The 24,234-nt window shown below is 38.5% G+C and overlaps 3 protein-coding genes across 3 annotated transcripts; 2 read left to right on the plus strand and 1 right to left on the minus strand.

Annotated features, from left to right (window-relative positions):
- Positions 1 to 1,110: 1,110 nt before the first annotated feature.
- On the plus strand, positions 1,111 to 21,990 carry comm3. The gene is made up of 2 exons (XM_068285984.1): positions 1,111 to 2,239; positions 21,089 to 21,990. The coding sequence occupies exons 1-2, from the start codon at positions 1,642 to 1,644 to the stop codon at positions 21,853 to 21,855; spliced, it is 1,365 nt and encodes a 454-aa protein (XP_068142085.1). The 5' UTR covers positions 1,111 to 1,641; the 3' UTR covers positions 21,856 to 21,990.
- Positions 11,244 to 15,361, minus strand: Phs (Phaser). Its single transcript, XM_068286274.1, is given in 6 exon segments — positions 11,244 to 12,547; positions 12,651 to 13,479; positions 13,541 to 14,434; positions 14,436 to 14,852; positions 14,855 to 14,923; positions 14,967 to 15,361. Coding segments are annotated over 6 exon segments (3,072 nt in total). The 5' UTR covers positions 15,237 to 15,361; the 3' UTR covers positions 11,244 to 11,954.
- Positions 21,971 to 24,210, plus strand: LOC137573859 (uncharacterized). Its single transcript, XM_068285924.1, has 6 exons — positions 21,971 to 22,037; positions 22,104 to 22,199; positions 22,270 to 23,065; positions 23,135 to 23,379; positions 23,443 to 23,620; positions 23,685 to 24,210. The coding sequence occupies exons 2-6, from the start codon at positions 22,131 to 22,133 to the stop codon at positions 24,191 to 24,193; spliced, it is 1,797 nt and encodes a 598-aa protein (XP_068142025.1). The 5' UTR covers positions 21,971 to 22,037; positions 22,104 to 22,130; the 3' UTR covers positions 24,194 to 24,210.
- Positions 24,211 to 24,234: the final 24 nt, after the last annotated feature.

Genomic DNA, 24,234 nt, shown 5'->3' on the forward strand with positions numbered 1-24,234 from the left:
ATTTTTAGTCAAAGATAGCCCAAACGATTAAAAGTTCCAGAATTGATGGCGAAACAAATCAAGATCAGATATGATATACATATATCGCTAGGGTACAGAATCTTCGAAATAAGATGAAGAATGTAATGTATTAGTATGCAAATTGGAGGCGTTGAAAACTTGAAATTTTCCACTTGATTTATTCATTTATCAATGTATATATACCTATGTATATGGCTATTCCAGGCACTTGAAATCTTGATAAACTACGGTTAATAGAGCACAATACAAGTACTTAATGAGGGGGCCTCATTTAGTGTTTTTTTATTTTATGAACTGCAATATGAAATTGTTTTATTTGTATTGGGTTAATTGCTGCTTTTCATAAAAGTAGATCTGGTTGCTGTAGTGCCTATATGGCACACTTGAAAGCTCTTATCTACGCACAATATGCATATACATATAGGAAACGTCCATCTGGTTCCTATATTTTGTTTAAAACACATTCTTTATGAGGCGAAAAAACAATAAGCAATGAAATGTTTCATTCATCTTTTTTAGATCTGAAGTAAGACTTTAAACACGTATTACTTTGCCACTACTACAACTAAGTTAGTTAGTGGTTAAAGGAGGAACGAAATTTGTAGTTAGCTTTGGATGACCTCAAATTTCAATTTGTCATTTTCTGGAGGCTCATCTCAATGGGGTCGAATAGTTTATCTAAAGGTTTTGTTTTGTTTTTTATTTTTTATTGCAATCTAATGCACTTTGTAAATCCCAGCCAGAAGCACGTGCTTGTTGTTGGATCTCCTTCAGATTTGTTTGCACTTCACATGTAATCGTAAATGAGGCAAGTAAATAATAATTAATTTATTTATTTTTCCATAAAGATGAAAATGGGAAACAGAGCGAAGCGCAGAATAGAGCAGAACGGTGTAAATTCGACTTGCTTAGAGGGAAGCAACAAAAAAATAAAAATAAAAAAAGCAAAAGTAAATGAAAACGCGATTGCATGACAAATATGTTTTTCCTTGCATCAACATTTTTGTTATTATCATAGCAATATAATTAAAATTTGTTGGCTTATTTTTGTTGTATTATTTATGATATTTACTTTGAATTCCGTTGTAGCAACTTGGCAAATCAATAAATAAAAAAGTAAACCTACAAAAAATAAAAGCAAGACACATACATACATACATACCCACACTTATGTATATGTAGAATAAATATTTAGACAAGAAATTTTTAGCAATGAAAATATACCCAAAGTCACAGAGATCTGTGCGTAAAGCGAATTAACACAAATGCGTTAATACAATTAGTTAAAAAGTGTACGAACAAATGAATAAATAGTAATATATAAATGTGATAAATATATGTACATATGAATATATTTATATGTACATATATAAACGCTGTCCGAGGAGTGTTCGACTGAGACGATTTTTGCAACTTTTAGTCGCGAAATGAAGCTCCAGCTTGGAAGCTGAATTGACGAGAAAACGATAAGAGACTCTAGACCGCGTGTGATAAGCCTACCTCCCCCCCAAACACCCCCGCCTCGAACTCATCCCGAAAAACAGCAAGACCTACACAACAACAACAAAAACAAAACAAAAATATAAAACACCAACCACAACGAAACGCTATACTATCAACATGTCTGAACTTTTGAAGGCTTTGAACTTTACTGGCAATCTGTTGGCCAATTTTGAGGATAGCAACAGTAGCAGCAGCATCATAAACAGCAGCCATGAAATTGGCCTTAATCACTCATCAGAAGGTATCAACCTAACTGCAACCACATTGAATGCAACAACAATTGCTGCCACAAATTCCAGTAGCTCAAGCGGTGAGAAATTAGATCTTGGCGGCTTCGATTTGCCTGGCAATTATTCCATACTTATCAACAAGCTGGAACAGTTGGCCTTAGGTCTGGATTCGGCATTGGGTAACTTTACGATCGATCGCCAGGAGGTTGAGATCAATTTGAGTGGCGGTGCCACCGATAATGATGTGGCCGATGTTGCCAACGATTTGCTCTTTAGCGATGTAATACCCCCGGCAGCACGTGCCCCCCCGCCGCATATTGGCCATGGCTCGAATCGGATATTCACTGGAGACGATGCCGAAGATTTTGCCCATGTTGTCAGTGATATTTGGATTGGTGTCATCCTGACCTTACTCATAGTGTTTGTCATATTCTTCATTTGCGCTTGCTTCGTCTATCACAAGTTCCAGCAATGGAAGAACTCATGTAAGTTCCGGAACAAACCAAAGAAACTGATCATTGAAATGTTAGGATTATTCAATTTAGTTTTCTATTCCATTGATGTTAGTTAATTACTGACAAAGTTTAGCTAATATAGGAGATCATTAGATCCTTTAATCACTGAACCAAATTTGGTACATCCATAAATATAAATACCTTCAATTATATACTTTAAACCCGAATCTATTTAAAGAAATTTATGCTTAGTTCATATAATGATTTATCATTGTAGTGAGATTCTCTAGAGAATTGCGTCAACAAAATGTTAATTGAACAATTCACTCAAAAGTCCAATCCAAATCAAAGTGAGAAAACCCGTTTAGGGTGAACTTCGACTTGGACTTTGAGATTTCGTTTGGCATCCAAAAGAATTGCAAGACTCACCCAGACACAGCGAAATAATACAAAAAACAGAATTAACACAAAAATACGCAAACTTAAATATAAATAAATAAACAACAAAGTTTGTGCATAGAAAAAAATAACAAAAACAAAACTACGAAAAAAAAACAAAGTCTGCGGGAATAGTTTTCAAAAACAAATGAAAATCAAACATAAAACCAAAGAAGCCAGACTAACAGCAGTCAGTCCGAATTTTGTATACACTTTAGTATAGATCATCTGGTCCAACCATCAAGATAATGGACAATGATTTACACTGGAAAGTTTCAACTTCTTTTTTTAATTGCAGGGTAGAAAAATCAATATACCCGCTTATAAAGAAGTTTATATCAAACAACCAGGGGAAATGACTCACAAAACAGAAGTAGAATTGAATTTTTAGCGTTTGTCTTGTGACTTTTTGTACTTTTCGAGTTGGCGGGGGGTTGAGCGCAGGGGGTGAAGTAGGAAAAAGAGTTGGATTTTGGGAATGAGAATGGGGAGGCATTCTGTTGACTGAAAGAAAACCTTTCAAGCGGCTTGGGCAAATAAACAAAATTCCATCTGTCTTTGTCAGGTTATTTATTTTTTTCGAACTTAGCATTTTGCTAAATTTAATTTACCAACAATGATAATTATCAATAAAGGCTAAGACCGAGTTCTCCCCCTATGCGCATAGAATATGGCTAATATAAATTATATAAAGGCAATTAGCTAATAAATTTCGTTCAGCAAGCAACCCAGTAGACAATGCACTTTTGGGACAAGAGGAGAATTCTCTCCTTGTCTCTTATCTTTTGGCTTTGGTGTTTGTGAGTCTGAGGCAAAAGCAAACATAACCATTTCCAGTTAATTAAAGTTGCAGTCAAGTGGCCCAAAGACACAGATAGAGACTATAGATAAGCACCAACACCACACACAGAGAGGAAGAGAACAAGAAGGGAGAGAGGTAGAGAGGGAGAAACATAGAAATGCAAGAGGGAGTTTTAAAGGGGAATGAAAGATACAGGGAGTCTCTCAAGTGTTTGTTTATTTGTTTGTTTTACTTGGCCTCGATTACATTGCAAATTTGTGTTAATTAATTGAAAACTTTTTTTTTTTTGCTTTGCTTTCTATTTCCCCTCCTTTTGACTGACAGCCGACAATCTCACACACACACACACACACACACACACAGACAAAATTGTTGATGGGCGGCAATATTCTTTTATTGTCTTTTCCAATTACAACAGCCACTGAAAATCCCAAGTTAAGACGCTTCATAACTGAACTGAAACCTCAATGATAAGAGAAAGCTATGAAATCTATTTATATACATACATTAAATTATGGCAAATCGTAGATAAAGATAAACCAAAAGGAAAAGAAACAACTTAAGTAAATTTATTGATCAAATTTCTGCACTTCTGCATCTCCTTTAGCCATTCTCACTTCTATACGTTTCAAGGCTTTTGGCCAAAGGTTTCTAAACTCACGTTCACATCTAAAAACTGAAAGCAAATACAAAAACTTTTTGGCCTTAGCAACTAGCAAACCAACTTTCCCCTCATCCCCTGACTCATCCCCCCTCTCTCTCTCACGCTGTGTCTCTCTCTTTCTTTCTCTCACTATCTTCATCGGTCCACGTCCATTCCCCAAACTTCGCACCTAGTCACAATGCCACTTAAATTTTACTTCAATGCTTAGACACGTTTTTTGCGCTTTGTTTAAACAATTTAAGAGTAACATATTTTTAGTAGTTAAGTTAACAATTTTGTGTTTTTAGAGAGGCGTGGCCTATTTGCCCTACATATCCATAAATAAAGGCCTTAAAATTTTATTTCAACCAAAAAATAAAGAAAAAGAAAACAAGCAAAAACCACAACACAAAAGATAAAAAAAAAAAAAAGAAATAAGACAACAAGACAATATTTATCAAACCGCAGAACGTCACTCATACGCACAGTTGGACATGCGGACAGCCAGAGCAAGCGACAGGCAACATTGCGTATGAGTGACATGACGTGCGCTGCATTTCATTTCATTTCGTTTTGTTTCGGTTCATGGCTGTTTAATTTCCGTTTAATGAGTTGTTTATCTTTTGTTCTTGCCTCCATTCTTGTCTGTGTGTGTGTGTGTTCTTGTCTGTGTGTGTGTGTGTGGGTGTGGAGAAGGGTTGTTGTTTTAACTGATTTGCCTTCGCCCCAACCATTTTAAGCCTTTAATAATAAATACTTATGTGATAAACATTTGTTTAATAGGTAAGACAGGTCTCCAACCTCTCGTAAATTTACATTTTGATCTTATGAGATAATCAGATAAGATGTTGAAAAAAACAAAAACAATGAAAGAAATATTTGTTATTGTAACGAATATAATCTTTTCTATAACTAATGCCCTAATTTTTAGAGCCAGGTCAGGTGAAGATAACTGTTCATAAGTATTTTATAGCACAAAAGTGCTACAGATAAATGAAATAAATAATTGCTTACAATTGTTGTTTATTAGTTAGTGAGTTTTGCTATCTCAAACATTTTTAATTGTTAGTCGGCATTTTATGCCTCACTTAAGTAAAGTGTTCTGCAGAACAGAAGAGAAGGTTAATGACGTTCAAGAAGCACTTGAATTTTTCGAACAAATGTTCTTCAAAAAAACTGAATAGCATAGAAATGGGATTCACCTTTGGTTATCCCCAAAAAGTAATACACATAACATATGTATAAAAATTAACACCTTAATAAAAAAAAGCAAAACGCATTTCACTTAAAAATTTGCACAACACAAATAAAATTAGAAATGAAATCAAATCATTTAATGTGGTCCAAATAAAAGTACGTTAATTAAATTAAGTAGGAATTGATTAAATTTGCATTTATAATTAACATTTTGCCATTGATTTCATGTTTATTTAAGTGCAAATTGCAATGCCAGTGCAATAATTATCATCATCATCATCATCATCATCATCATCGACATCGTCGTCATCATCCGCAGGCACAATGGCCACTTGAGTCACATTTCTCCCGGATATGGATTCGATATTAAGCCGATTTTATATAACATTGCATTGGTTGAACGCAACAACTGACGTCACATACACACACACACATGCACACATAAAATGCTTTTCACAAGCATACTAGACACAGAACATTTACATTTTAAGCCGCTTACTTTTATACACATGCATATATATAGAACGGATTTCGTATTTGTATTTGTTGTCCGTTTTCTATTTGTGGCTTAAATCGAATCGAAGCACAAAATTCGCATAAATATGCTAAATGAATAAACCAAAAAAAAAAAACACACACACAAACACACACACAGGGAAAAAATAAGCCTGAAATGTGTTGCGCAAATTAGCAAGAGTAAGTAAAATGATATTTTTGTAATAATCTCTGACATTGTCTTTGCATTACTAAGGACAAAGAAATACCTTAAAATTGCTTTAACAATTCAAAAAATTATGATAAATAATTCAGAAAGATTTCGGAATTTACAGATTCCTTTCTTCCTTCTTTCTTTCCTTTCTTAAAAGAATAATAATATATTAAATAGACAGACACTTTAGAAAACGCTGGATTTGGAGTTTGAAAACTCCTTATAAATTGGTTCGATATAAACTTATACATATGACTTTAATGATAATGAATGATTGTCTGACAATGAGCACAAGTATGAGCAACTGTACTAGGGGCTAGGAAAACTAATCAAGCACAACTAAAATGAATTGTGCTTCTTGAATGTTTGCCAATTCACAAAAATCAATCTACCTTGCTGTGTATGTATACCCTAGATAATTAGCAAAACAAAAGGCCACAGAACACAAAAACCCTACTTCTATGCCGACCCCACCAAAACCTCCATCGGGCCCCCTTTTTCGACCCCCTCCCGTCATGTGGTCGAATCTATCTGCTCAAAACGCACCGTAGCTCTCTTATTATCATCATCATTGGCTAACCCAATCGACATGATGCTTCAATTTTATAAGCCACAAAACGTGTTGGATTTGTTGTCAATGGCGCTAATTGCTTAATTGAAACTGTTTTTCGCATTGGCAAGCTAACTGTAAAGCTATAGACATGTGTTAAACAGCCCTGCCACCTCCCACCTCCTGATGTTGGTGGTGGCGATGTTGTTGTTGTTGTTGTTGTTGCTACTATTGACTGTGTATTGCGGTGCGGCATAGCAAAATGTCAATTAGTATTTGGTTGCTAAAAAGCCCAAAAAAGGCAATAGCAACAACAACTGCAACGAAAAGAACAAACAAAATTAGCTTGAACTTTTCCCCTCCTAATGCTGTCACGCTGTCGTATACGTAATATACATTTTGATTAGCCATTACGCATACGCCAAGTGAATTTCGTTTTATAAATGTTCCATATAATTTGTATTGTTTGCTGCTTGTTGTTGTTGTTGTTTTGGTTGTTGTTATGAATAAATTTCGTTATGCCTTCCATCATAATTGGCGTTTGGAGTAAGAAACAGAGTGTGTGTGTGTGTGAGAGAGAACGAGATGGAAACAAAAACCAAAAAATGAGGTGGAGCGAGGAAAGTGAGCGAAATGAGGCATATTTCAATAATTGAAAGCCATCGCTAGGATTTTTAATTAGTTAAATGCGCGTTTAATTAGCTTTATAAATTATGCACAGTCAGCGGTTAGTTGCACCATTCGGCCCTGCGGGAGCTGACTTTTGCAGTTTTTGCACACACATACACCACACACACACACACACTCACACAACTATATGTATGTATATGTATATATTTCTCATTTTTTCCTGCATTTTTTACAATTATGAATATTTGTTTGTTTAACATGCAGACGGACAAACAGGACTGACAGGGCAATTGCTCTGATTTATTTATGTGTACATATAAGTATATACATATGTATGCATATGTGTGTGTGTATATGTATGTGTGTATATATATTTGTGTATTTTGTTGGTTTGTTTGTTTGTCTTTTGGCTGTCGACGGAAATGAACTGAAGCTATGAGCTGTTTTTTTTTTTTTTTTTTTGTGTTTTTTATTTATTTATTAATCATTGCATGATTTATGGTGAAATAATTTTTAAATGAAATAAAATAAAAGAAGTAAAAAAAAAGTACAACTCAAAACTGCCAGAGGTCAAGAAAAACGTTAGTTTAACGATAAGCAAAAAAAAAGCCGAGCATCCTCCAATAAATGGAGATTGAAATAAAAATGTTGCATATTTTTAAACTTCGTTAACTGAGCCAACCAAACTTTTGTCCATACTGAACTTAAAGCATTTCCTTTATGACGTTAATTTATAACATGCTGCGTTTTATTATATAGAATTGGTATCATATTTGTTATTCAGATGAAGTTAAGAGAAGTGTAATTTAAGCCCAATGAACTATTATTAGATGGTGTGATTTTTGTTAATGAATGATGGAAAAGAAGTTGTGATTTTTCCTTAATTGATTTTTAAGATATTGTTATCTAACTTAATATCTGTTTGAGTTTGACATTGTCACCAAATTTGATAAAAATCATTTCAATGGATTGTACAAGTTGCTTCAGATAAAAACTGTTTTGGAAAACAATTGTTTAGGTTCGGTTAACTTAGTTATAGTTGAAAATATAAAATATTCATATTAAGCATACGCACCATGGCGCGGCTGCTAATCGAAAATCAAAAAAATTTACGCGCGCTGTTGTTAGTGTTGTAAAACGAGTTTTGAAAAATAAACGATGTCACAGCGGCTCACACAAAGGAAAGAGCGCAGATGGCCAACGGCAGCAACAAAACCATAAACTAAGAACATAACAGCGAGCAAGAGAGAGAGAGAGTGAGATACATAGGTATGAATAAAAGAGAACGACACGCAGAGCGACGGAGAGACTAACTATAAGAACATGTTTCATACAGACAGGGCCAATAAAGCCGCTTCACCAGCCTGCAAGTGAACGAACCCGCACAAAAGAATTGCAGCAGCGACAGCGACAGCGGCAGCGCAGCTCCAGACTTAACAAACAAATTTCATTCAAAGAGCACACAAGTAAAAACAGAATTAAAAAACACTAAGAGAAAGAGATGCGGAGAGACAAGAGAGAGCAAGAACATGCTGATGTCTGAGAACGTAATTGTATTAGTGGCCTAAAGCCGCTGCTGCTACTGTTGCTGTTGTTGCTGCCGCTGCGTGTGGCTTTTTGTTTGGGTAGTTTTAAAATTAACCACAAAAGAGGAACAAGAAAAAACCAAAAAAACAAAAAATACGAGAAGCAACGAAGAACAAGACAAAGTCAAAGACTGAGAGTGAGAAGCTAAAATTCAATTAAAAACAAAAAAAAAAAGAAAGAGAAATACAATTCTGCTGACAAGGCTTGATCACACACTGATAAAACTACACACACACGCACATACCCACACACACACACAGCTTGGTTAAAGCCGCTGTTGCTACTTTACTTGTTGTTCGACTGTACAACGGGGCGTATACTTGTTTTTTCGGCTATTTGCTTTTTTCTATATACACATGTATGCACATACACACATACCATGGACTATATGTACATGTGTGAGTGTGTCCATACACACGTTCGCTTCTTTGCTTCGCTTTTTTCACGCTTTCGCCCAGCACTTAATTTGCATATTTCTCATACCCTGTAGCCAAAGGTTAAAAAGGGAGAATGTTTAAGACGCCCATATGTATAAGGGAAACTATTTCGCCGGATATGGACCAAACTCAAGATACCAATATGTCCTTGTCCATACTGTAAAAACAAGGCCGTATGGAAAACATCTGAACATTCTTAATTGGGCTCGATATTTGTTTGCCATAAGCCACCACGGGTACAGGGTATCTCAAAGTTGGCATTTAGTCTCCAGGTGGTGGTTTCATTTTGTTTTTCTTCTTATGTTGTGGCTGTCACGTTGACTATCTTCTATGTGGTGTGTTCTTTTTTTCCCCTTCGTAGTTGTTTTTTGACTGGCGGTACCACACTTCGTATGCGTAATATTGCATTCAACATTCTTATTCACTGTTTTTGCTGATTTTTACTTTATTTATTTTTTTTTTTTTTGTATTTAGTTCTTGCCTGCGCTTTTGTTTAAAAATCAAAAAACAAAAACACACAGCAACAATAACAACAACAACAATAAGAAAGGGAAGAGATAAAGATAAAAGAAATGCGTCATGGTGTCAGAATCAACGACCGAAAAAAAAAAAAACTATGCAAAAACAACTATCAAGTAGAAAAATAAATTGTCATTGCAAACCGCTTTAGATGATAAGCATAAAAATGTTTACGAAAGGGAGTTCTAAACCCAGGGAATCGTATTAACTTTGGCTAGTACGATACCCTATCATATAGGATTCTATTTCTTTGAAATGAACCAAGCTGATGCTTTTATGCAATAGCTATGAATCGACAAACCAATTTCAGTCGTATTATTTAAGATTAGGAGAAACAAAAACAAAAAATATACTTTTAACTCTTTCGTATGATAAAGTTGATCAACAATTTTCGAAAATTGATATTGAAATTTAAAGGCCAGGACCTTACAAATGATAAATTCGAGTCTCTTTATTAATTCACATTATACTCTTCACTTGGAAACTAATATACACCTTGTGCAAGGGTATACAAAGAGTGTGCAGAAGCAACTAGATATGGAAAAGTAGTAAAAAGAAATAAAATATATACATAAATGGAGATTTCAATGAGAGATAAACAAAAAATCTGATACAAATACAAAATGAAAAGAAAATGCAAACATTGCAAATATCAGTTGGCCTTTTTCTTACATAAATACATGGCTAGAATTTTGGTTTGCATCGGGCAAATTCAAACTCTGTAAATGACATCCCTTACTTGGTTTAGTTTTTGGCAGCCTCTGGCAAATTTTCGGTAGTTTACATTTTCATCGAAACCCAACGGATCATTTAAGAGAAATCATCACACAATCCGAGATGGATGTGAGTGTTCTCTTCTATCTGTTAGCAGGATAACGACCAACCCCTTGATGATTTTACAACAACTATTTACCTTTTAACAGAGGGAAACTCTCTTGATAATGAGCATATTCCATCCCCCATACAGATTCCCGGCATTAGTTGGCTGGGCCTGTTCCGTTTGGGCAGCTGCTGCGACTGCAGCCATCACCCACCCCGATGTGGCTACAAACCCATGCAGGTTATTGCCAATTCTTCCAAGGGTTGATTACAACAGAAATTTCATCAAATTGCGAATAACAAATAAAAATCAAATATATCTATGTGTGTGTGTGTCGCCATATATGTACATATATATGTATATATATTGGTAAATTAAATTATATTTTCATTGATACATTCATTAATGTCTATATGTAGATAAATGCCCATTTTTTTTGTTTTACTTTTGAGAAATGCTTTCATTGAATTCTTCTTGTCTTTTTCATTGTCTTAAACTAATAGATTCGAGAAATATATATTCTTAAAAAATATGTATATATAGTTGCATCTTCTTATTAAGTAATACAAAGAAGAAGAAACATAAGAATATATTTATATTTAATGACTTTGCAAATGTATTTCATGCAAAATACACTTGAATAAATATTTAGAAATAAAAATGTTTTCGAGAACTTTCAAAATATATACCTTAATATTTAGTTTTAGTAGGCAGTAGTAAAGTTTTGTTTTTGGAAATGTTTCAATTTATAAAAAGAACTCATTGAATACCAATGGAATATCAATTGGTATATCAACTTAATCAATTCAATTATTATGATATGGAAAGATTGAATTCAAAAAAAACTATAGTCCTTTGTATGATAATGAATTGTTGTTCCATTACATTTCTGCAGTGGTTGTTCAAAATAACTTTTGAAACTAATTGCAGTAAACACTTTCAATATTTAATCTTAAATCTACACAATAGATACATAATATAAATTAATATCTCTAACTGAGGACTTTTAGATTGTTCACAAAATAATATGTTTTGTCTTCTGCTCCAAGTGTTGTTCGATACAAAAATATAGTTTATACTTAGTTAATATAGTATGCAAAAAAAAAAATAAAGTTCTTTGCAGTCTCTTCCTTAGATAATTGTGCTTATATCATGTTTTCTTTTATAAAGTAGTCTTTTTTTCCTTAAAGTTAAATCAAAATGCAATTCCCTCCTCCTGTCTATTTATATTATATACTGAATACTAAATCCCTGCTGCAAGTATATAGAAAACAGCGAGGTTGTTTTGGAGAAAACAATCGACATTTCCTTCGTATGTTCGTTCGCTTTCCCCAAAGTGTTACAATGTTCACTTAAATGACTAATGAGTAAGAATGAGTTGTCTGTTGATCCTGATACAAAAAGTCTTTTTTTTTATAACTCCGTTGCCTGTTGACCGACAACTGTGAAATAGCTTGTGATCTTACGATTGGCCTTTGTCTTATCGACAGCAGGCACACTGCTGGACAACAAGGCATTCTCCTTTTCAGGTGTGGTTTCCTCGTCGTCATCGTCATGAACTGCTTTTGGATTGGCCATCTGCATGGAAACTGTAACCGACACTTGACTAATTGTCGATTGGCCACCGCCACCACATCCGGCTCCGGCATCGGCTGGCAATTCGACAATATCCAATTTACTGGCTCGTGCTGCTGATATTGGCGATGATGATGCAGTGGATTCTTCGGCAATTTCCGGCAAGGTATTCAAGCTGCGCTTGAGCTCTTTCAATAATTTTTCTTGAGCTGCTATCTTTTGTTGGAGTTTCTCACGTCGGGGCCGACGTGGAGGAGGCGCTGCCTCGACTGGAGCTGTCGCTTTAGCTGCTGTTGGCTCGGTTTCTGAATCTACTGGCTTTTTGGTTGAAGCAGAGGAACCAGATTTGTGTTCCTTTTGCTGGTGCCGTTGAAGATTCACACGCGAGGAATAGCCACGCTGGCATAACTCACAATTGTAGGGTTTCTCACCTGAGGAACATGAAAGAAAAAAACAGGCGAGGAGTTTAGGATTATTTGTAAGGCAAGGAACGGTTAATCTTCCAGAGATTTAATCGATTATTTGACAACTTACCAGTATGTCTTCGCATATGGACGCGCATATCGATCTTCCTGGCAAATCGCTTGTCGCATAATTCACATTGTATGGGCTTGTCGCCCAAATGGGTGCGACGATGCACAACGAGATTTTGGCGAGCTCGAAATGCCTTGCCACAAATATCACAACCAAATGGTTTCTCACCCGTATGAATGCGCACATGAATGGACAGATCAGAGCTGCGTACGAATCCCTTGCCACATCTATCGCACTTGTACCGACGATCGTTCTTATGATGACGCATATGCAGCGACAGATCCTGTTTGGTGGCCAAAGGCATCGAGCATATCTCACATTTGAATGCCTTTTCGGTACGATGGCGCAACTGATGCTCGGCCAGACGCATTTTCAAGCGAAAGGCTCTACCACATTGACCGCAAACATAGGGCTTCTCGCCAGTATGGAGACGCAGGTGATCTTGCAATCGGGAGAAACGCTGAAAGGTTTTGCCGCAAAAGTTACATGTGTGTATGGTGTGGCTGCCAGTGCGATACAATTCGTCAGGAGATTCACGTTTAACTATGGCGGTGCTGTCTGTGGCAGAGCTATTGTTGGACACAACTGGCTCAGCGTCTTCGTCATCGTCATCATCGTCGTCCTCCTGTTGCAAATCATCATCGTCATCTTCCTCATCCTTGATGTCCACATAATCAACGGGCTGACGGGTTTTGCGCATGCGTCGTTGTTCCAAAGGCTCCTCTTCTGTTTCCTCTTTGATTTCCTTGGTCTCATCTGAGGATGTGGCTGTGACCGTAGCTGCGGATGTCTTTCTGGTACGTTTCCGTTTACCTAAGCTGGTGATATCCTGTTGGGAGTGTAAGATTGTATATTAATTAATCCGAAAAACGCTTCCGGAATAAACTTACCTCTTTTGATTGCTGATCCTTTTGCTCTTCTTCTACCTTGTCATCGAGTTTTTCTTCCTGCAGCAGATTTTCTAATAGTTCTTCAGCCGCCTCCGTTTCTTGTGCCTTCTTTTTTGTCTGTTTCTTGACTTTTCCACGCTGCTCAGTAGCTTCCTGCTTCTTCTTTGTGCGCTCCTCACTTGACTCCTTTTCCATATGTGTGATCGGAAGCTCCACTTCGATCTTCTTTAACTGCTCCTTGTTTTTTCCGGACGGTTTGCGTTTGTTTTGCTTTACTTCCCGTTCTTTTGACCGCTCCTTTGCTTGTTCTTTTGCCTGTTCTTTGGCCTCACCTTTGGCCTGTTCCTTAACCAGTTTTTTTGACTGTTCTTCCGACTGTTCTTCCAACTGTTCTTTTTGATCTTTCGACTTTTCCTCCAGTCCGCGTTTTTTCTTTACCTTGGGTTCTTCTTCCTCCTTTTTGGTACGTTTTCTACCACGTTTATTTGCTGTGGGCAGTTTGATGATCATTTTATTCACCTTGGGACTTATTGGACGTTCAGATGGCTCTGCCACTGTGGAATCTATTTTTCCGAGATCATTTCTGTCATTGCTAGAAGCATCAGCAATTACTTCAATTGACTGCTGTTGTTGTTGTTGTTGATCCTTGCCATCCTGCTCGGGTGGCGGTGTCTCTGGGGCTGCGGGTATGGGTAATTGTAGCTCCTGCTGTTGCTGCAATGCCGAATTGGCCCTGGGAATGGTCACCATGGCCATTGGCGGCAGCTCTACAGGCTCCTCCTTGGGTACCAACAACTTAAAGTAGCCATGTTGTTCGTTAAGATGCTGGCGCAAATGTTTCAGCTCTACAAACTGTGAATTGCAGGAAAGGCACAAGTGGAGCAGAGATTCCCCCTTGGACCAGCAATTTTGCACAGGCTCGTTGAGCACTGGCGGACAAGGATTCATCTATATCCATTTTATCGATCTTCTTTTTGCCCTTACCCTGAGATTTCTTGGCCGGCGATGGAGAGTGTTCGCGTTGGAAATGTTGCGAGAGTTTGAAGCCATCCTCGTAGTGGCCAGAGCATCGGGCACAACTGTAAATCAAGCAATGTGACTTTTCGTCGGCCAAAATTTGTCCAGCTACAGCGCTTGTCGATGATGTTGAGGATATTGTTGAATCGGAAGTGACTGTGGAGGTGGAGCATGTGGAACTGGAAGAGTTTCGGCGCATGGGCGGACGGCCACGAGGTTTACGTTTGGCGGCTGTAGCGGCAACAGCGGCGGCCGCGTGAATGGGGGCTTGTTCTTTACCGTTACTGACCTGCGACTTTGTTGTTGTCATTGCTGCTGCTGTTGTTATTGTTGTTGTTGCTGCCGCTGCTTTTGCTGCTGCTGCTGCTTTTGCTGCTGCTACTGCGGCTGCTTTTGTTGCCGCTGTCGCTGCTTTGGCTGCTTCTTTGGCCTCATCTAAACGTATGCGCTGTGCCTCCAATTCGGCCTCATCTTCGCTATCGATTTGTAGGACCAGATCCTCTTCCTCATCATCCTCATCATCATCATCATCTTCGTCTATATCCATTTCCAATTCAGAATCCTCCCCTGCTGCTGCTGCCGATGCCGCTGACGCCGCAGCCACTGCGGCTGTGTCTTCTTCATTTACGTTTGCTGTGGCTTTTCTTTGTTGTTGCTTTGCCACGGACACACTTGTCATTTTTTTTGTTTTTTATTATTGTAATTTCTTGGCAATTTTGTTAATTATTTAGTTTGTTCTTGTTGCTGTTCTCTCTGATTTTCAATTCAACATTAAACGCCACAAACGCTGAAACACAAACAAAAAAAAATGCTATGTTAAATTTAACATTGTTTCCGCTCTTAAACGATCATGTTAACAGGCTTTGCGCTCTTTAATGCTAAAGTTAGCAGACTTTGCGCTCTTTTGCCACATTTTAACAGACTCTGAAATGATTATGTTAACCCTCAGATCAGAAAGTGTTGTAAAGTAGACACACTTATCGTTGATCGATAACAACGAAATAAATCGCTTTAATCTAAAATAAATAACGAAGAAAAAAGAAACTTACATATGTACATATGTATGTACATATACATATGTATGTATGTATTATACAAATATATCTATAAAGTAATCATTTAACAATTCCCCTTAATTCAAATTCACATTCCCTTGGCACCATCTGTTTTGCCGTTTGAACACTGTCCCACCCAACGTTAATGCTATTTTGATAGATATTTAACTTTTGATCCTGGCCGGAGAAAATGAAACTATTTATTTATTCCACTCACGCATTTCCCAAGTGCATTTTTGTTTTTCCCCTACATTCTAGCACTATTTCGTGGTTAACCCTCACTCACACTTACACACACACACACACACACACACACACACACATGGTCTTAAACGGCCTATCCCCCCATTGTTTTACTATAGCGACTATGGCGGGCAACATGTGCAAAAGTCAATTTGAAAATTGCTCCAACCGGAGCGTCAGTACCGCGCCACACCGCCGACATTTTGTGGTTGGCTATAAACAACACTAGAAAAGTTGTTTATATTGTTTTTAATAACATGTGTGCATGTGCCTCAGTGTGTGTTTGTGTGTGTGCCATGCATTTTATAAAGCATATTTTTTCCTCCAAAGTTTCAGCAAGTTCAATTTGATATAAATCAAGTGTCTGGGTAACATTTGTTCAAATTAAATGTGGCCGGGGGGAACCACCCAGAAAAAGGTTAACTACAATTGTCTAGAGTAAATCACACAAATAAACTAAATTGTCATCAAGTTGGTCCTAAATAGGGATGTACACAACTAGAAAAAAAGAACTGGGAAAAATAACGAATACTTGGATCCTTTATAAATTAAAAATTTAATAGGCATTTGCATGTGAATTCTTTTTTTTCCATTCCAATTGAAACTTATCAATGTTAAACGTTTCGCAACACTTGTCAATAGAAATAATTTAACGGCTCTTTGAAAATTTAAATTTATAAATGAAAGCAGCTTAAATTTGTTATATATTTACACGATTCCGTTGATATTTACCCATCTCTATGATGTGTATAGTGTGTTTGTGTGTGGGTGGGCGTCTCTTTTACGGAAATAAAAGGCACGGGAAATGAAATATTTGCTAACAAATAGACACACTTATTACTTTTTCTGTTCTGAGATGCTGCTGACTGTTGTTACTACACAGGAGATGTCTTATTCACATTGTTTTTGGTCCCTTTTTATTGTTGTTGTCGTTGTTGTTGTTGTTGTTGTTGCGTCTTTAACTGACATGCCGCAATTTTTCTTCATTTTTGCGTTCCGTGAGCATTGTGTCAGGCCCAGAAGAAGATGAGAAGAAGGAAGCTACAGAATGCCTGCTGGAGAGATGGATGGGTTGTGTTTGCTAATATTTGTGAGCAGTTAGTTTTAATGCTCTATAGCCGAAAGGACATATGCGTTAACGAAAGCAAATTATCCACGAATGTTAAATACATCAAAAGACATTAAATACACATCAAAGTTTCAAAGCCAAACAAAGGCAAAGAGCTTCTTTAACTTCCAAAAGGGACCGCCAAAATGGAAAAACCGAAAAGAAAAATATTAAAGTGGTACAAAAGATAGCGCGTTTCTTTACTTTAATTTACTAATATTTGATAAAGGGGGTGATATAGGGTGATCAAGTGTTGTCTCACTAGAATTAGAAGAGAACTCGTCCTTTTGTATTCCCTACAGTTAAGGGCAATGTCTTTGGGTCATGTCTCCTACGAAAACATCATTTTTCTTGTTTCTGCAACAACAAAAATATACAACATAAGGAAAAATGGCAGAAAAACACACACAAAAACAAAAAGCATTGCAAAAATTTTTTGACATGCGTTTAGGTTAGAGGTTAGCGAGAAACCTTTCATACAAAAGGGAAAAAGGAAATGTTTTATCCTTTTTTTTGCATGTTCCACTCTAAAAACAAGAGTTTAATTAGTTGAACAAAGAAAACAGATGGGAAACCCCAAACCGAACCCATCAAAAACAAAAAATTGAAGAAACAAAAAACGAACACTGAATCCAAACCCCCCCAAGGCAAACGCATAAACTTGCCCACCATCTCTCTCTTTTCTCCCTCTGTGTCTCTGGCGCGATCCTTTGCCTTTGCCACTACACACGGCACTCCATTCCACTCACCATTCTCAATCCTTGCCCCAAAGGGAGGAGGCATAGCTAACAGTTAATGGTTAACGCCTTTGCCTACCCTTAGGCATTTGTGTCTGGCAGCCACAACTTCAAATTTATAAAATGGGGAGTCAGGTGAAAACACAAAACGGAGAAAATAAAGGAGACAGAAAAAAAAAAAACAACAACACGCAAAATGCCCGAGTGGAAACAGTCATAATAATGTTTCAAGGCCGCTTCAGCCAGAGGAGGCCATTGGGGAGAAATTTAAACGGCAATTTTGAGCCTTGTTTACCAACCCCAAGGACAGCAACAGCATCCACATCCTCATCCACATCCAGCATCCAACAACCATCCTGTGCTGGGTTAGGCTGTGCCGTGTCATGGCTGGCAAAACTGCTTACGTGCCCCATCGCCAAAAGCAAAAACAAAAACAAGAGCAACAAAAAAAAAACGAAAGATGTTGGCTGCCTTTTTCGTCTTTCGTTTTTCGTCTTTGGTTTTCTGCTTTTCCTGTTGGTGTCGGTTGTGGTCCTTGTCCTGCTCTTGCTGCTGTTTCTGGTCCTCGTCACATCATTTTTACTTCTACCTTCTACTTCGTGTACACGGTCTCCACATGGGTTTTTCGGTGGTTTTAGCTTGCCTGCAAATCTCCGCCTAACATAAAGTGTGTTTAACTTAAATATCTTTTGGGGGGTTACGTGGGGGCGGTGGGACTTTTCGTCCCAAAATTCTCGTTTATAGTGTCTGTGTGTGTGTGTGTGTGTGTGCGTTGTCCTGTCATGGTGTTGTCTTGTGCCTTACGGTGTCGTATGTCCTTTGACCTTTGAAGCAGCATATTGACTAGTTGGGCAAATTTCCCATATTTTATGCACCACGCACTTTTCGTCTCTGTGTTTATTTTTGCTTCTTTCCGTCCTTCCTTCCTACCTCCATATACTCTCTCACACACACACACACACATTTCGTTCTGCTTTCGCTCTGTTTTTTATGCTGCACTTCATTTTATTTGTTGTGGCTAAGCTGCGCTTGGGGAATTGAAATGCCTTCTATGTCCCTAAAGGCAGGACCAGGCCCACACAGCACCAGGACAGTTCATCAAAGTCAAGTAGTGTTTGTTCTTTTTTCTCTTTCTCTCTCCCTTATCTCCTCTGTCGATTTCCCGCTTACTCACTCCGGTCTTTGTTATTTTGGTGGGCATATCAAATAAAGCTTTTTGAGTGGGCAGTTTATGACAGACAACGTCAGGACTTAACTTGCTCTTTAAGGTTCTTAACTTAAGAACTTTCAATTCAAACTGACGCCTCAAACGTGACGCTTTCAATGAAAACGTTTTCTAAAACTCCATTTAATAGCAAATATTCACTTGATTTTATCTAGACAGATTGTTAAAGAAAATTGTCATTTGTTTGTATTGTAAGTAAAAAGTAATAATAGAGGCATAACATTTGGCAATTTCAAACCAAATTATTTGGCTAGAAAGAGATCTCCACTGGCCTCTTAATTCATTAAAGTATTTGCAGGGGTCAATGACCTCAACAAACTCCATGTCTAAAATCTCAATTGAATCTTTGTCACAGAATTAAGTAAAAGTCAATTGAATGAGAGGCTTTGCCAGCAAGCAACAAACCATAATGATTCATAGATGAATCCTCTTCCATATGGATAATGTCCTCCCTCCACAGATTCCAGCATTCACCCATTTTCCCCAAAAACACTCGAATGAGTTTTCGTTTTCATTTTCATGTTCCTCATGTGCCTCTTATCCCCTTTTCATCTCACATCCAGTTGCCTGCATCATCAATTTAATTTTTTGAAGCTTAACAAAGAGGAATGAAAAAAAAGAAAGAAGAAAAACGTAAGAACAGAATAACAACAAAAAGTGTTGCATAAAAAATGAACGTCAAACATGTACGTTCAACTGTCCGTCGGTTTGTCCATCTGTCTGTCTGCCCGTCAGTCCGTGGGTGTGAAAATCCGTAAAATTCAAAGGAGGGGAAGACACAGAGAGATACATAGACCCGCAGCATAGTGGGGGCGGGTGAAGGCAAAAGCTTTAAAGGGTGTGAAACGAAGCGTGTGGCATTTTCCATGTTCTATACTCCGCTCATCCACCACAGTCATCTCACTCCAGCAGGAAACCTGTGTCCGTTCCTTCCCTTCCAGCTTCCACCCAGCATGCGGCTAATCTTTAAAATCATGTACAACGTCACTAAAACGCTTGCCGCATCAACAGTTTTTGCCAGAGTCGACGTTCTTCCTGCTGACTCACCGACGACCTCGCTTCACCTTACCTCAACCCATCTCAATCCCCACCACCCCGCCATTCCCACCGCGGCTCGCCTCGTCACTCAATCATCTTACCCCAATTGCAATAAACTGTTTTTTGTTGCCTACTTTTAAGGGTTCGAGTTTCGTATGGGGAATTTGAATGGAGACGCAGGTTGCATTTGGTCATTTTGTACTAGCTTTTAAAGCGTATAAAAATTTCATTTATATCCGGGTAACATCCCCAGAAACAAATATCAAAGTATCCAGAGAGTTCACAAAAAAACAAAAAAGAAAAATCCAAAAAACCTCGACCAAAAAGGTAACAATGGTTGAATGGACTAGCAGGAATAGACGCAGTGTGTGTGTGTGTGTGTGTGTGTGTGTGTGTGTGTGTCAGTGTATGTGTGTGTGCGAATCCCCGAGGTAAAAAGAAAGGAAATTGATTTGATAATTGAAGATTGTTTTAGTTTTTTTTCGTCTCTCTTTTTGCTCCGTCTCTCCATTGATGGGAGGCACACCAATAGAACAGATGGCAAAACTAGGAGAAAAAAACTAATTTTGGATATACCGAAACTCTATATACTCTTACAGTTTTGGCCAACAAATTTTTAAATGTTTTAAACTCAAATACATACATGCATTACCTTAAAATTCTCTTTCTATTTTGATAGGCAAATTATCCTTACCTTTTTTTTCAGATTGCATTTTTGCCAATTTCCCTAATACTTGTTTTCAGTTTTGAAAAGATAACTTGATATTTAGGTTTTTTTAAATTAATTTATATTTAATTTTGAAACTAAAGCTTAAAACTTGTAAGCTTTTAAGTTAAACTGATAACGCGGGCGCTTTTAAGGCGCTAGTCCTCCTAATCTCTCTCTGCGTTACCAATTCCGTATACCCTTTCTAAGGGCCTAACTATAGACAACATACTAAAGAATACCTCAATGGTTAGTGTCCCTGAGGAATAGATGTAAAGAAATGTCTCAACGATTGTTAAATAAAGTTGGAAATTTAGAACCAGAACTATAATAGATTAACCTGTTCTTTATTATCGATTCAATTAGCTTGGGTGCTTAACTTCTTTATCTAACTCTTGTCCCACTTGCTCGTATTGCAGATCGTGCCAATCATAGTGATCCCACCATTGAGATCTGTCGTCGCTGTCCACCTGACTATGAAGCCGAATCCCTGCCATCGTATACGATAGTTTCTGGTTTGCCCACATACGATGATGCACTGGAAGAGTTCCGCAAGGCTGGCATTATACTCACTCCGTCGGTGGTGCCAATTATCAAGATATTCGAGTGTCAGGGCAATGGAGATGCCGGTGCCAAAGAGCCAGCTGTCGGCTATAGTCTGGTGGAGACGAATGCCAATACTGGCGATGGCAATGGGGACAACATATCGTTGAGCTCCATCAATGGCACTTGCCATTGTGGCAATTCATCGCCTACCTCAGCAACGACAACAACAACACTGCCGCTACCAAGTTATAGTGCCGCTTTGGCAGCAGCTGCAGCGGCAGCTGCTCCGCCACAGGTCATTGAACTGTCACCCGATCATTTGGCCTCTCTGTCCCAGAAGCGTCTCTCGCTGCAGATCTCATTCAATAATTCGGTGCGACGTCAATCCCGCTCTGGGTCCGCGTTGCGTAATCATTTATTGCGTTCGCGGGCTGTCGGCAATACGGCGGGATTGGGTCCCAGCAGCACAACAACAACAACCACCACATTGGTCACATTGGCCTCAGCGCCAAACCAAACGGGCAGAGATGTGCCACTGCCCACAATACATCGCTCCTCGTCCACATTATCCTTGTCCAATGAGCGCCAGTTGCTGGATCAACGTTTAAGGCATTTACATCATCGCGGGTCGCTATATTGATTATTGATTGTTACCTCGATTCAGTTTACATATTAACCATATACCTATATTATTTTTTTGTTTTTTTTTTTGTTTTAGTTTTAAGTTGTAAAAAGAAAAAAGAATAAACAAAATGCAAGTTTTTTGTTAATGTAATTCTGGAGAGCTTTGTCAAATAAGTGGAATTGTTTAACTCCAAGGCGGTAAGTTATAAAGCAAGCAGCTCCTTGTGGTGGCCATGGTAACAAAAGAGTTTTCCTCAAATTCAGTTACCATTCGCTTTAGCCACAATTACTATGAGCGGAGCCACAACTCGAACTGGCCTAGTGCCAACACCCAAAAGACATGTGAAATATGTTAAGAAGGTGATAATTATATTTGGAATTTGAAAGACAATGAATCTCCTACTGAATAGAGGTTCATTTTTCGTTGCAGCGCAAGCATCTCCATGGAGATGACTTACGGATGCCACTTAAGTTTGAGGCAACGCCTATGCCTCTGTCGCTACGGCCATTTGGTGGACTGTTCAATCCTTTTGCCAAGGGATGTTCGGTGCTGTGCAATCATCCGGCGCCATCAGCTGTAAAGGATGTCATCCACCAGCTAAAAACCTCATTGGCCATTGAGGGGAAAAATACTCAACAGCAGCTGCAGCAAGGCAGGGAAAGGGATAAGGACAAGGAGCAACAAGACTTGGAGGATCTGCATCATCAGCACCATGAGACGGATAACATTCCCGAAGATCTGTTTCGTCGGTATGCCGAAACCGATTCTCGCCCCATGACCCCAACTCCGACAGTGACCAGCATACATACGAGGACCAGTGCTGGATCGTTTTATCGTCGGTGCATTACCCCCGAATGGGGTAAACATGAGAATATCAAGAGAAAGAAGATTATATTAGATCTGCGGCGATCTCATTCCCAGGAGACTTTGTACTGGAAGCCCAGTTCGGAATTGACCCAAAGTGGCATAGAGGAGGATAAGAAACCCAAGAGCGCTGGCGCCAATGAGGATAAAAAGCCACGGCGACAACCGTCGAGTGAACAGCGGCCCAAATCCTCGCTGGGAACAGCAACCCTAACACCAGCTGGCGTTGGTGTAGCCGGCGGAGATCAGGGCATTGAACTGGAATCGAAAGTAAGGACCACAACCTGCATCAATGAGCACGAGTTGAGCGATGATGATGTGAGAAGAGGCAAGAAACGAAAGAAACTAAAACCGGCCCAAGGTGAACTGACAATTAAAAGGCTCATTGTCCATACTCTTTGATAATTTTTTGTGTATTTTTTGGTTCAAGCCACAACCACATTTCATTTGAGCGAGGATCCGGAGACTCAAGTGGCTGCTCTGGGCCCTGATTCACTCAATCCCAGCACCAGGCCTAGTCTAATACCCAATGCGGCTAGCTTGCTGCCCAAGGATAAGCGAGAGACTGAACGAGAACCCATACTGCTCAAGGGTAGCTTTCTTACTGATGAGGCCTTTCAGGCTCTGAAGACTGATTTGGATGTGGATCTAATAGAGAATACTTTCGGCAGATATGTATGTATGAATGCAAGTTCGATAAAGACCCAAGTATCCCAGGTCATTTTTTGTATCCTTCAGCTAAATCGTGCTCTCAAAGAGGCCATCAAGTATATGCCACCAAAACAGAAAACGAATCCAAAGCCCATCGAGGACAAGTCGTCTACACCGTCCACAAATCAAACATCAAAAATGCCTAGAAAGTTCTCCAAATCGGCCACCCGCTTCGATGTGCCAATGGATCTAACTATGCTTAAGAGTTCAGTATTTTGAATAGCCTTACCCCTAGGTCCATTTTGATTCTAACTCCTGTGTCCTTGTAGCCATGACCCCTTGGGATTATCTAAGCAAGTATGTTTGGGTATCGCAGCAACGTAAGCAGCTCTATAAACGTGTCTTCCTGAAGTATTTGAGTCGTTGTGAGGAACCCGAAAGTGAATTGGTGGCCGGCGATGATTTAAACAATCTGCAAGAATATCGATATAACGAACGTACTCTAATTTGGCAACACTTGCCCCAGGCTCTCGAGGATGTTCTGGAGTTTCATGGCACTGAGACGAATGTCCAGAATGCCTTAACCATGTTGGGCTATGATCCAGCAGCGTCCAATGGAGTTATGGACTTTCGCTTATGGTGCGGCATTGTGTCATTCGCAGAGCGTCTAGTTCTGGTCAATGAGTGTCAGGATAACGACGATGAGGACGATTCCTGCGATGACTTGGAGAAGGCGGACTTCAATAGCATGGAACGGATAATGGCTGATTATCAAGTGCCAGATTCATTGCGAGAGATTTTTAAAGTAATACGTCAAACGCATAAGTTGTATTATTAGAATTATTTTGACATTAATCTGCCTAAAGGACATACAAATTA

The sequence above is a fragment of the Drosophila tropicalis genome, unplaced genomic scaffold (assembly GCF_018151085.1).
Source record: "Drosophila tropicalis isolate 14030-0801.00 unplaced genomic scaffold, ASM1815108v1 contig_1109, whole genome shotgun sequence".
NCBI classification, from domain to species: Eukaryota; Metazoa; Arthropoda; class Insecta; order Diptera; family Drosophilidae; genus Drosophila; species Drosophila tropicalis.

What these genes read in the sequence shown, in the direction of transcription:
- comm3 (XM_068285984.1), top strand. Translation starts at nt 1,642, where the DNA reads ATGTCTGAACTTTTGAAGGCTTTGAACTTTACTGGCAATCTGTTGGCC. An exon ending in CCAGCAATGGAAGAACTCAT is followed by an intron (nt 2,240 to 21,088) that starts GTAAGTTCCGGA and finishes CTCGTATTGCAG; the next exon opens with ATCGTGCCAATCATAGTGAT.
- LOC137573859 (XM_068285924.1), top strand. Translation starts at nt 22,131, where the DNA reads ATGAGCGGAGCCACAACTCGAACTGGCCTAGTGCCAACACCCAAAAGA. An exon ending in ATGTGAAATATGTTAAGAAG is followed by an intron (nt 22,200 to 22,269) that starts GTGATAATTATA and finishes TTTTCGTTGCAG; the next exon opens with CGCAAGCATCTCCATGGAGA. An exon ending in GGATCTAACTATGCTTAAGA is followed by an intron (nt 23,621 to 23,684) that starts GTTCAGTATTTT and finishes GTGTCCTTGTAG; the next exon opens with CCATGACCCCTTGGGATTAT.